At 43.6% G+C, this 13,589-nt stretch overlaps 1 protein-coding gene across 1 annotated transcript in view; it reads left to right on the plus strand.

Moving 5' to 3' along the window:
- Positions 1-102: 102 nt before the first annotated feature.
- The window catches only part of appl1 (adaptor protein, phosphotyrosine interaction, PH domain and leucine zipper containing 1), a 30,392-nt gene continuing 16,905 nt past the window's right edge, over positions 103-13,589 (plus strand). Inside the window, exons 1-15 of the mRNA XM_083660900.1 lie at positions 103-242; positions 1,431-1,529; positions 3,318-3,377; positions 3,740-3,811; positions 4,538-4,625; positions 4,892-4,933; positions 5,466-5,524; positions 5,896-6,042; positions 7,414-7,496; positions 7,577-7,738; positions 8,551-8,739; positions 9,797-9,839; positions 9,934-9,990; positions 10,457-10,548; positions 10,902-11,078. Of these exons, the coding sequence (XP_083517026.1) occupies positions 189-242; positions 1,431-1,529; positions 3,318-3,377; positions 3,740-3,811; positions 4,538-4,625; positions 4,892-4,933; positions 5,466-5,524; positions 5,896-6,042; positions 7,414-7,496; positions 7,577-7,738; positions 8,551-8,739; positions 9,797-9,839; positions 9,934-9,990; positions 10,457-10,548; positions 10,902-11,078 (1,424 nt within the window). The 5' untranslated portion in view covers positions 103-188. The remainder of the gene's footprint in view (positions 243-1,430; positions 1,530-3,317; positions 3,378-3,739; positions 3,812-4,537; positions 4,626-4,891; positions 4,934-5,465; positions 5,525-5,895; positions 6,043-7,413; positions 7,497-7,576; positions 7,739-8,550; positions 8,740-9,796; positions 9,840-9,933; positions 9,991-10,456; positions 10,549-10,901; positions 11,079-13,589) is intronic.

The following is a 13,589-nucleotide window of genomic DNA, read 5'->3' on the forward strand; positions in this document are numbered from 1 at the left end:
TCAACCAATCGAATCCATGCAAGTTTTTCCTCGATCCAATCAAGATCCTCTTTGGGGGCGGGGTATGCGGAAGTGGGGGGAGCTGTGTGGGGTGTTGTGGATTCCTGTTATCTCTCTTTTCTATCGCACCAGTCTGTTTTGTGGCTATCATCACCTCACCTCACCTGGCCGAGCCGCCCGCTGCAGCCATGCCCGGGATAGAGAAGCTGCCCATCGAGGAGACTCTGGAGGACAGTCCGCAGGTAACACACCGCCACCCCGAGAGTGGAGGAGTCATCTGACTGCCATGCTAACGTTAGCCACCTAGCTAGACATACTAGCTGTCTTTGTAGCAGGGAGGCTGGGGCCGCCGGATGATGTGCAGCCTGCTATAGCCGCCGCCCGGGCCGAGCTGGCAGGCAGGCAGGTAGCTAGGCAGCTGGCTCAAAGCAACAGAGAGGCAAACAGACAGACAGATAGACAGGCAGACAGCACAGCCATTGTTTGTTTACACATAATGAACTCGACACTGCTGACTACTTCCTTAGCGACGCAGCTAACGTCCCTGTGTTGACAGCTCGTCTTCTCATCCAGTTGTATAAACATAGACCAAGTCGTTTAATATGAGTTCACGTAAGCATGATTGTTTCTCTGGAAAAGGTTGGGCTTATAATACGTTAGTTAAAGTCACCACTGTGACAGGCCTACTCTGGAAGGTGGTTTTGTTCCTACCTCAAATTAAATCAGTGTTTATATGTCTCTCGGTGCGATAACAACTTTAATCAGAACCAGGAAAGGAAAAAGATGTCAGTCACCATTTTCACTCTACTATCTTGACATCTCTTCTCACCCCCCCATTTGTTACTTGCTTGCTTTTCTGTTACAATTCTCAGACTCTTAATTTCTTTTTCTTTTTTTATCATTGACTAATTCCTTAAACTTATTGAATAATAGTCTTGTTTTCATGATAATAGTCTTGTTTAATACTAGTCTTGTTTTCATGTGTCGTCATGTTTTGCTCTCTAAAGCGCTCTGTAAAAAAAGAAATTGCTACACTGCTGTACAAATAAAGTTGATCGTAATAGCTAATAATTATTATTTTGGCAGCCATCCAGATTTGACAGTAGAATATATATATATGCCCTATTATAATATATAATAGGGCAGTGTATCGCTCAAAATTTGTCGATACTATACCTTGATTCCGGTTCCTGAACACATTGCTGTTCTGTGCTGACATGATGAGATGCTGTTGATTGATATCACGCTAACACTGAATTCATTTCCACACTTCCACTTTTTTTTATTGTCTGTGTGTACGTATGTGTGTGCGCGCACCTGTGTCTGCGTGTGTGTGTATGACGTGTGTGTTTGTGCGTGCGTTTGTATGTGCGTGTGTGCATGCATGTGTGTTTGTGCGTGTGTGTGTTTGTGTGCATGTATGTGTGTAGACGCGCTCTCTGCTGGGAGTGTTTGAGGAGGATACTGCAGCCATCTCCAGCTACACCTCCCAGCTGTACCAGGCCATGCAGAGGATCTACGACGCACAGGTGCTGTTTAGGGATGGGCTTTTTAAGTAATTTAAATACTCGAGTACCTTTTATTATGGACGTCACGAGTAATCGGGTACTCGCCGGGCGGGTTTGCAATTAATTTGGCATTAGCCATATGCCTGTAAGAATATCTATTACAATGATAATAATGACAGAGCAGAGGTAATCTTCTGTGTAAGGGCTGTTCACAGAACGTTAGCGTTTTGGCATGGAAAAAGCGCTGCCTGGAGCACTTATTGTGAGGAAATAAACGGACAGACCATGATAAGAGTGATCTGACGTTAGCTTAGCAGCTGTTAGCATAATCCAAAAAGGTTCATGACGTCTGACTTAGTTTTACAGTATTAGATATTTCATGTGAAAAGACGTTATTTTTTTGTTTTTGTCATACCTGACAGTTTCGACTGCTTTGCTTCCTGCAGCCTTCTTCAGAGACGTCACGTGATGTTGCTGTGACGTATATATGGATGGTTTATGTGGGTTTGGCCATCCCACCTTAGGGCTGTCAATCTCCCTCTATAATCAAATTCGAATTTCAGTGCTTTATACATTTTAATATTCGAATTATATTCGAATATTTTAATTAATTTTTAATTGAATTAAAAAAAAAAAAAATTTTTTTTTTTTTTGGTCTGAGTGAATTGTTGTCTTCTCTTATGTTATGTTCTGATTCTAAATATAGCTGAATCTTTGGGTTTGACCAAGTAAAACTTTTTCTAAGCATTTTACCAAATGTAGATGGAAAAGTGAATGGTGGATGAATATTCAAAATAATATTAGGCTTATCACAAATAGTCCAGCAATGATGTTTATTTAAGAAAACATGTTCCTTGTACAATGTACATATACATTCATTGCATTAGAAAATAGGTCAGATAACCAGAGCTTAGTTAATATTCATCAGTGATGTATTGGTGCTGTCTGAAATGCTAAAATAAAATAATTGATAATAAAAAAAGACACAGCCTTTGTTTGAGCTCCTTATCAATAAACAGTATAGCAGCTTCAACAGTCAACTTCAGTTAACACTCTTTTCTTCAAGTATGTTGTCAGAACTTGTCACTGTTCTAGTGTTCTAAAAAAAAAAAAAAAAAAAAAAAAAAAATATTAAAAAAAAAAAAATATTCGTTTTTAAAAAATAATAATAATCGAATTTCGTTCATAATTATTAAATTCGAATAATATTCGAATATCAAAATTCGTTTCAACAGCCCTACATAGGTGGGATGACCATGTCCCCTGCTGACCGGTATCTTATGGAGGACTGTATCCCAGGTATGCGAGAGCATGTAGGCCCCCTCGTCCCGGTTTACAGTCGTGTGGGCACGCTTCCGGATCTCTAGTGCCTCCCTGAGCCAACTGAGGTAGCTGTTAGCATACCTCAGTAAACTCTGGTGTGGGTGGATGCTTAACGCTTTGTTCGAGTAGACATTTGCGGAAAAAGTTAAGGCCTATTTCCAATACATGTCCACTATAATCCATATTGCTTTATGATCACTGTTACGAAAATCCACTGATTAGGCTACAACGTCTGATCTTCAGTGCTGTGTGTACAGCTGATTTAATGAGACACAAAAAGACGGAAGTGCTCATAAACAGTATTTACTACCATTTTAACCACTGTTGAGGCACGGAGCAGCCATCTTGGATTTTTGAGGTCGGGGCTGCTGAGCACTGTTATGACCTTTGAACCGTCACATTCCCATTTCCCAGTTTGAAGGGAACGGCCCATTAGCAGGTTATTGGCTGCTGTTGGGTTAGCAGTCTGTCTGTTTTCTCTTCCAGAATGAGCTGAGCGCCGCAACCCACCTGACCTCCAAACTGCTGAAGGAGTACGACAAACAGGTAGAGCACACTACCCACCAGTCACTTAACATTAGCGACCCCAAGCTTGGGAACCACTACACTAGCCTAACACAACCTATCAGCATTTGTCCAGGACATTTAAATCTTTCCAGGACACCAACGCTGTTATGAACTGACACCAAGGGTCCTGACAAATAGTCAACATGCATTGGGAATGAAAATGGGCTAACCAGTGACATGGCACTAGCCACTTAACATTAGCCATCAGCCTCATAACACTAGCCACCACATTTCTCCTCAACATGCTCTATAATTTGAATACTTTATGAGCCTGATTCTGCTGCGTTATTTATACTCCATGTTTCTTTGCTATATTCATCTATTTTCATATTCATTTGCAGCGTTTTCCTCTGGGGGGCGATGATGAGGTGATGAGCTCCACCCTACAGCAGTTTGCCAAAGTCATCGACGAGGTGAGCGTGAACGCTTTGTTTCAGCTGCCGCGAGCTGACACATGGTTTACCTCACAGCATGACATTACAGTTATCGCACTGTTCTTATCTGTGATTGACAGCTAACCCGACCCTATCTGAACTGTCCTGATGTAGTAAACCCCGCCCATCTGGCACTCCCATGTACATTAAAACAAACCCTAAGAATGATCTCCAACTAGCATTTGACCCAGGTTTGAGACTCCTTCCTTCCTGCTAGCTTTGGGCAATATATCTATATTCTATCAATATTGTGATATGAGGCTAGATGTCATCTTAGATTTTGTGGTAACATGGTGATATGGCCTAAGTTTGTCTTTTCCTGCTTTTAAAGGCTGCGTTACAATAAAGTGATGTCATTTTCTGAACTTACCAGACTGTTCTAGCTGTTCTATTATTTGCCTTTACCCACTTAGTCTTTATGTCCACATTACTGATTATTCATCATCAAAAACCTCATTGTGTAAATAAATTATATTTTGTGAAAGCACCAATCGTCATCCCTACAATATTGTCGCAATATCAACATTGAGGTATTTGGTCAAAAATATCGTGATATTTGATTTTGTCCTTTGTTCTCTGTGTAATAAATGCGATTCTGTGTCTTATTTCAACCTAACTCTCTCTCTCCTGTCTGTCTGTCTGTCTGTCTGTCTGTCTGTCTGTCTGTCTGTCTGTCTGTCTGTCTGTCTGTCTGTCTGTCTATAGTTGAGTTCCTGTCATGCTGTCTTGTCCACCCAGCTTGCAGATGCCATGATGTTTCCCATCACTCAGTTTAAAGAGAGAGACCTGAAGGGTAGGACACACACACACAGAGACACACAGACACACAGACACACAGACACACAGACACACACACACACACACACACACTGACACAGACACACATACACACACTGACACAGACACACATACACACACTGACACAGACATACAGTGACACTGGGCTGTCAATCATACAAAGCAATCAAACATCACAATGGTGGATCTTTATCCCACCTTTTATGAGGCTCTCCTTTTCTCTCTCTCTCTCTCTCTCTCTCTCTCTCTCACTCTCTCCAGAGATCCTGACTCTGAAGGAAGTCTTCCAGATATCCAGTGATGGTGAGTCTTTCATGTAACACTCTGTACACATGTTTATACATTATTATATAACACTTTACTTGAAGGTGCATATGATGGAGGTTAACAGTTGTATCAAATTGGTCATTCAGTGGCGTTTTACGCCCATCTAACTAACGTAGCTAACAGCTAGCTAACGCTAGCTATTTACTGTCTATCAGATGTCAGACCATTATTCTGTCTGACGTCATCACCTGTTTTGAGCAACAGCTTTTCTTTTTTTTAACTTTGAGCAACTTTTTTTTGTGTCAAAAACAAAATAGTGGTGAACAGTGTGGCTAATCACCAACACATGAAATCTCTTCCAAATGACAAGATACACTGGAGGGGGTCTTTAAATGGGTGTTTCACCTTGTTTTTCCCTTCATTTAATGGTTTTTATTGTTGTCTTTTTGAAGTTACTGCTTTATATTTTACACTCGACTTTAACCCCTTTTTACTGGTGACAAATAAATGGTGAAAAAGATAAATGTGTTGTCTGTCTGTCTGTCTGTCTGTGTCTGTGTGTCTGTAGATCATGACATGGCCATTAACAGATACAGCCGTCTGTCTAAGAGGAGGGACAATGACAAGGTGAGCATCCAAGTTGCAGGAACGATCTTCACCTTCGGTTTCTCACATCACAAACTCTCCATCCACTCATTTATTTAGACCAGTGATTCTCATGCTTTTTGGTCTCAAGCCATAGAGACCAAAACCATGTTTTGAACCAGGCTGTAACATGTTTCTTTCTGCTGTAAAACTCTGGCATTTTAACATGCGGGTCTATGGGGAATTACTCCCTTTTGCAGGCAGCCTCAAGTGGCCATTTGAGGAACTGCTTTGGCTTCATTTTTCCAAGACACGGGATGCCGCTTGAGTTTAAGTAGCTTACTGAAATTTAGCAACATTTTGTGTGTGTGTGTGTGTGTGTGGTGCGTGTGTGTGTTGTGTGTGTGTGTCAGGTGCGTGTGGAGGTGGTGGAGGATGTCTACACCTCCCGTAAGAAGCAGCATCAGACCATGATGCATTACTTCTGCTCACTCAACACTCTGCAGTACAAGAAGAAGACCGCCCTGCTGGAGCCACTGCTGGGATACATGCAGGCCCAGGTGCACACACACACACACGCAACGCGCACGCGCACACACACACACACACACACACACACACACACACACATATATATTTGAAAGATTTATTTAAAGTCGAGCTGAACCCAAAAATGACTTCTTTAATTTTAGTTCAAATACCTGGGTATGCAGTGCACCTATTTAATAATGTATGCCAAAAAAATCACAAAAATCGAATTTCTTTAGTTTTTCACACTTTTTCACATAATTTTTCAAGATTTCACTCATAACAGTAATCTACAGTTTGCTGACGTCACATAGTACTATCAAATGTCTACCCCATTTCAACCAATCATATCACGACACGGCAGCTGTCAATCAAATATTCATTTCAGGAGAATTTTCTCTTCCAAAAGAATGAGAAAATGGCGCCTAGTGACTGTAATCTGGCAGAATTTCTAGCCCATAAACTAACTACTAACTTCGCCAATTGTATGTAACATACAGAATAAAGCACGGTAATGTCTAAGAATGCAAAGAAATGTAACTGGCTCTTAAACTCGCATTCCAGGAATATTGTATTTACTGCAATAGCGTAACTGGCGTGTGCCTCGAGAGCCTGGTTGTCAGGGGTCGCACCTCGGGGATTCCAGGCCGACGTGCTGCACTCTCCACTCGGCAACACGAAGGCAGCTGGCTGCCTGCAGCTCGCTCAGCTCCACTCAGCCACTAACCTCGCGTCACCAGGCTCTTCCCGAGGACAGCGCCACAACACGCTGAATCCCACTCGATTTGGAGGCGGAACACGCCAGGATTGGCCAAAGCCCAATCCAGTCCCCAGAATTGTCAAATAAAATCAACGACATGCTACTATGACCCGCCTCTCAACCTGTCATCTCAGACAAGTTATGTTTTCAGTCTGAAATAGACTCCGACGCATGCGCCACTTGGGCGCCGTTGGGTTCATTTAGACTTTAAGTCCACACAAATACAAACATACAAAGGACATAAACACTATTAATGCAGTCAGATAATGAGTCAGTCAGAAAAGTGCCTAGTTGACGACCACATTGTGTCGTACACACAGGATGATAAGAGTGGCAGGTCGGCGGATAACGGTCAGTATTGCAAAGTGCAGCCCTGGGATCTACGTGCTGCTAGAAAAATCATCAGGCACGCGCTAGTGGCTCCTCCCCTGACGCGCCAGGCGCCATGACGTCATATTTGGCTCACGATCCCTCGCGCCCGGCTCACTAGAGTGACCATGAATTGGGCCTTAGCACCCTAAGAGATAGCTGCTCTCTGTAAGACCCATTTTGTGTGTGTGTGTGTGTGTGTGTGTGTGTGTGTGTGTGTGTGTGTGTGTGTGTGTGTGTGTGTGTGTGTGTGTGTGTGTGTGGCCTCGCGCAGATCAGTTTCTTTAAACTGGGTTCAGAGAATCTCACCCAGCAGTGGGAGGACTTCCTGGGAACCATAGGAACCAGCGTCCAGAAGTAAGAACACACACACACATAGTGAAGCTATCATATGAAAGGCCCTATGCTCTATGTAAGAATTGTGCGTGCGTGCACAGCGTGCGTCGGGAGATGGAGGCGGACGTGGGCCAGATGCAGCAGACCATCCAGCAGATGGAGGAGTCATGTGACCCACTGTACACACCATGTGACTCTGACCCCGCCCACTCCCCTGTCTGCCGTAGCCTGACCAGGAAGCAGGGCTACCTGTACACACGCAGGTAACACAACACGCACACACACACACACACACACAGACACACACACCTCTGTCAGGAAAATACTTTCTTTCTTCATAAGTCCCATTCACATGGGATAAGCAAAGTCTGTGTTTTAGTCTAATTGACTGACATGACCCCCCGGCCGTCAAGGCTCTGTGTAATCACACACTCCAGAAGAAACACCAAACTGATGCAAAAATGATCGTTAACATGAACCTTGAATTATGATATGAATCACTTGGCATGTTCGATCAGCAGCTAGCAGCAGCTACACTTCCGGTTTAGTCATGTTGCCTTCAAAATAAAAGTGCTATAAAGTTTGGTTTTTACAATAAAAATTCAGGTAGACCCAACATGAACAAAACAACACTAAGGAACCTCTAGTTTAATGTTTGAATGAAAATAGACCAGCAGAACATATACAAAGTAGACGGTGGGTTATTTCCTGAAACATTGAAAGTGAAACATCACTTTCAATGTTTCAATTTGTGTAGAATATTTTATTGAGTTTGAATGAAAGCATTTGTTTTGAAAAATTCTGACCGGAAGTCCAAATGATTCTGATGATTTGAATCATATATGATTGTGTTTAGATTCCTCCTGCGTCGCAGGCTGCGCATCTCAGTGACCAAGACTAATATTTATTTATTTTTGATGACTAGTCGACATCGACTCAACTTTATTGGTAGAAAGGTCGACTTGAAAAAATCTGGAGTCATGCAACTCCTAGTACCTGTCTGTGTGTGTTCAGTAAGACAGGTGTGTTGTCTGTCTCTAACTGTCTGTCTGTGTACCTGTCTGTGTGTGTTCAGTAAGACAGGTGTTTTGTCGTCGTCGTGGGAACGGCAGTACTTCTTCACGCAGGGTGGTAACCTGCTGTGTCAGGGGCGGGGCCAGGTGGCGGGGGGCCTGCTCATGGACATAGACAACGCCTCTGTCATGGCCGTCGACTGTGACGACCGCCGCTTCTGCTTCCAGGTCACCTCCTTCGATGGCAAGAAGTGAGACGGCCCCTAGCCCTAAACACCAGTGTCATCAGACAGACAGGCAGTTACTGAGTTAGTCTGTTTGGCCCCTAGCCCTAAACACCAGTGTCATCAGACAGACAGGCAGTTACTGAGTTAGTCTGTTTGGTCCCTAGCCCTAAACACCAGTGTCATCAGACAGACAGGCAGTTACTGAGTTAGTCTGTTTGGTCCCTAGCCCTAAACACCAGTGTCATCAGACAGACAGGCAGTTACTGAGTTAGTCTGTTTGGTCCCTAGCCCTAAACACCAGTGTCATCAGACAGACAGACAGACAGTTACTGAGTTAGTCTGTTTGGCCCCTAGCCCTAAACACCAGTGTCATCAGACAGACAGACAGTTACTGAGTTAGTCTGTTTGGTCCCTAGCCCTAAACACCAGTGTCATCAGACAGACAGACAGACAGTTACTGAGTTAGTCTGTTTGGTCCCTAGCCCTAAACACCAGTGTCATCAGACAGACAGACAGGCAGTTACTGAGTTAGTCTGTTTGGCCCCTAGCCCTAAAGCCCATGGCACACAATCAAACATTGTTGGCTGATGTTTGATTGGGGTGCCATGGGCTAAACATAGACAAACAAGGATGAAACATGTGGAATCTGACCAAACATCTCCAAACATCTCAGACAGCCATGGCACACCAAACACACATCTGTACATTTACGCTTCAAAAATGACATGAATCATGATGTAACTGAATGTGTTCCCCTATTCACTGACTGTATCTGTCAATGTGATGAAAACACACAAACATACATTTAGGATGCAATTGATAAAGATATACTCAGGGAGTCTCCATGCTTTGCCCATGTTTACTGTTGACATTTTGACTTTTTTTACTGGGACTTTTACTTCAAAACACTATTTCAATATAACCATGTTACAAATAACATATATCTCTCAAAAGCATTGAAATAGTCATAAAAAGAATATTGATCAAGTTTGATCAGTACTCCTCATGAATCAAACAATAAGTCAGTAAAAACAAATGGAATGTAAATGTGTGTGTGAAGGTGCTGTTTTGTGTTTGGCAGGGTGGCCACACTGCAGGCAGAGAGCAGGAGGGACTGTGAGGAGGTAAACCTGTCTGTCTCTCATATCATCTGTCTGTCTGATATCATCTGTCTGTCATGCTCTTCGTCTCATATCATCTGTCTCTCTGTCTCCACAGTGGATCGCCACCATCAACAACATCTCCAAGAGGATCTACCTGAGTGAGAACGCAGAGGTCAGTGGACAAACTTCTCTGTGGTGTGTCAGCATCAAAACCAAGGCCGTTAGCAGGGTTGGAGTTATGTGGGGAGCCAATGGGGGCTGAGCTCCCATAAGGAGAGTCTGAGACCCCGTGAAAACACACACCTGTGGGGGTCTGACATGTACAACAACCATTATTTTCATCACAAATAATGACTTTTTCCAATGGAATTAGTATTATTTGTGTTGACGAGATAAATAAGAAACATGTTTTCAGTTTTCCAAAAGAACAAAGTATAGTACCGTATTATCTTGTTGCGAATGACAGTATGGCTGCATTTCACACCTCTGCTGTGTGGGGTGTGAAAATGGGCTGCTGTGTGTGTGTGTGTGTGTGTGTGTGTGTGTGTGTGTGTGAGAGAGAGAGAGTCTCTCTCGCCCTCTCTAACCCTGGTTAAGGGGGCGTCGCCGGTCTGACTCTGCTGTTTTCTCATTGGCAGGAACTGGCAGCCAGAGTGAACCAATCAGCTCTGGATGCCGTGACGCCATCACCGTCCTTCCAGCAGAGACATGAGAGCATGAGACCCAGTGGGTAAGTGTGTGTGTGTGTGTGTGTGTGTGTGTGTGTGTGTGTTTATGTTTGTTTGTTTGTGTGTGTGTGTGTGTGTGTGTGTGTGTGTGTGTGTGTGTGTGTGTGTGTGTGTGTGGGCGAGACAGGGCCTTGAAGCCCCCCCCCCCTCCAATATATTTTGTCGTTTTTAAGATATTTCATGTTTCAGGTCATGAGTCATGTGACCTGACCATTTTGATTAGCCACACTGTTTGCCAAATATTTTTTGGCAAATGACTTAATTTTGTGCTCAAGTTCAGAAATGTAAGTTAGTTGCTAAACCATCCATCATATCTCTCTCTCTCTCTCTGTCTGTCTCTCTCTCTGCACTCCAGTAAGGGGCGTGCGGGGCGAACAAGCAGCATCAGCTCGGCGGGCTCAGAGTCGTCGCCCGCCCTCTCTGCACTCTCATTGGACGCCCTGGTCGACCCGGACACGCCCATCCAGTTCGACATAATTTCCCCCGTCAGCGAGGAGAACGCGGGACAGAGCAAGACCACACACAGCGGGAGGTAGGGTCTGTGTGTGTGAGAGAGAGAGAGAATGTGTTTGTGTGTGAAGAAGAGGTCTAGTAGTGTACAGCAGTGGTCCCCAATCACCGGGCCACGGACCGGTACCGGGCCGCGAGCCCGGTCCCCAAAAAAAGAGAGAGGGGGGGGTTTATAAACATAGGCTATAATATTATAGGCTGTGTGTGGTAGTTGAAACATAGTTTCAAGTTGACATTTATTTATGTTTGTAGTTGAAACAAAAACATAAATACTGTAGGCTACATACAGTACAACACAAAAGGCTGTTATTTACCCTTTGTCGCCACCTGGTGCGTAAATATATATGTAACTAAAACTAAAACCATTAAAATTGACAACCGGTCTGCAACTTTTTTTCCATGTATCTACCGGTCGTTGGCACAAAAAAGGTTGGGAGCCCCTGTAGCCTGTACTACAAAGCAAGATTAGTGGTTTAGCGAGGTAACTTCAGGTTTAACCCTGGTTTAGCCGTACTACAAAGCAAGTTAACTTCTAATCACCATGGCAACTCATGCTGCAAAGCTAACCTGGTCCCGACCAGGTTAGCTTCAGAGGATAAGATCAAAATCCATGACAGACCCATATAATCGGCTCTCTGGAGTCACTCACCATTCATATAACATCGCCATATGAAAAATAGATTGCAGTCAACTGAGAATAGAACAAGAAAAACATTCGTGGCTCTGTAGGTTACATAATTAAATTAAGCCTACTTACCACTTCATGTCTTAACAGCTCAACGATGCGTGGAGAAATATGATCACTATTAATCACCGCATATCATAAACGAGTGAGGGTGATATTCTCCTACATGCCAGAAAAGCCTATACATATACCGTAAATTCCGGACTATAAGACGCACCGGTCTATAAGCCGCGGGACCAAAATTGACTATTTTTTTCTTCTATAAGCCGCACCGGTCTATAAGCCGCGGGTGTTTTGATGTTTAATTACCATATGAAAGGGTTCGTGCACAGAGAGGAATGTCGGGAAAGCGATGGCTGTTTGGGGAAGCTCCCATTTATTAACATTTCAACAAAACAAAACAAAAGTCAGGTCACTAATCCCCAGACAAAATCACACAACAATAGGCTATATGTGCAGCAAACCTGTAACCAGAGAAGTCAAGTCACTAATCCTCGTCTTCCTCTTCTTCCTGCGTACTGAAACCACCAAAGTCCTCATCTTCAGTGTCGGAAACGAACAGGTTCAGGGTGGCTTCGTCAACCACTCTCCTCTCTCCTTCATTGTCACTCAAAACCAACGAACTCCTCTTCATCACTGTCGGCATCGAACAGCCTCTGAAGCCTCTGACGGCCCTCAGCGCCAGCTGTGGCGGCGTCATCCTCTTCATCCCGCAGCAGTCCAGCGTTTTGGAACCCGTTGGTGATTGTGGATGTTTTCACACTCCTATAATATTCCGTGCTGAGACAGTTCCTCCTGCTGCACCGTCCAACGCCTCACCATTGACTCATCGATGCCCAGGTTACGCGCGGCTGCTCTGTTTCCCTCTTTTAATGCGAGATTGACTGCTTTCAACTTGAAAGCTGCGTCGTGTGAATTTCTGCGTACCTTCCCCATGGTAAGTGAGAGTGTTGCTTCTACTGCTCGTTCTCATGCTGTCGAGAACGAGCAAAGCTTTTTTTTGGTGAAAGAATCCTCCAGGGCGCTTCTTGTTAACAGTCCGAGTGAGTGGCAGGTCGAACGTCAAAGGCACTTCATCCATATTTATGATCTGCTCCGGTTCGATGGAATATTCCTTGATCTTCCTTTGTGTGAATTCGCCGAAGTTTGTGATTTTCTCCTGGTAGTCGGGGGAGGGAGTTGATGGCCGAGTGGCCGTTTGCTTACCGTAATTACCATATGTAAGTGGTCACGCACAGAGGGGATTGTCGGGAAAGAGATGGCTGTTTGAGGAAGCTCCCATTTACCGTATTACCGTAACATTTCAACAAAACAACATAACACAACACCACCGTTGTTTATTTTTACAGTGCACACAGTGTCCGCGGTGTGGTGAAAAGAGGGCAAGAGAGGAAATTAAAACAGAAGTGGATTTATAGTTAGAAAGAGTGCTAAAAAAGAGAGATTTTATTTGTATTTTTTTTTTTTTTTCTGAAAAAATCCATAGATAAGACGCACCGTTATATAAGCCGCAGGGGCCAAAAAACGGGAAAAAGTCCGGAATTTACGGTAATATAGATATGGGATAAATATGGGATAGCCCCAATACTAAATATGCAGGCTTCTTGCATGTTTCAGCTGGAACTGTGTTCTGTAGGCTGTATGCCAATATATGAGCAAAAATAGGCTAGTTTTTATCAATGAAAAGTATGCCTGCATCGTCTCAATTCAGTCCAGCAGTTTTCTCTTTTATATTAGGATATCATTATTATAGCCTATATATGAATTATTCGATCAGTGCAACCACACACACATAATGAGTGATAGAGATAATTATTCATTGAGCATGCTTTCTAAATCTATGGTCTA

This window comes from Poromitra crassiceps (assembly GCF_964638095.1).
Source record: "Poromitra crassiceps genome assembly, chromosome: 25".
Taxonomy (NCBI): Eukaryota; Metazoa; Chordata; class Actinopteri; order Beryciformes; family Melamphaidae; genus Poromitra; species Poromitra crassiceps.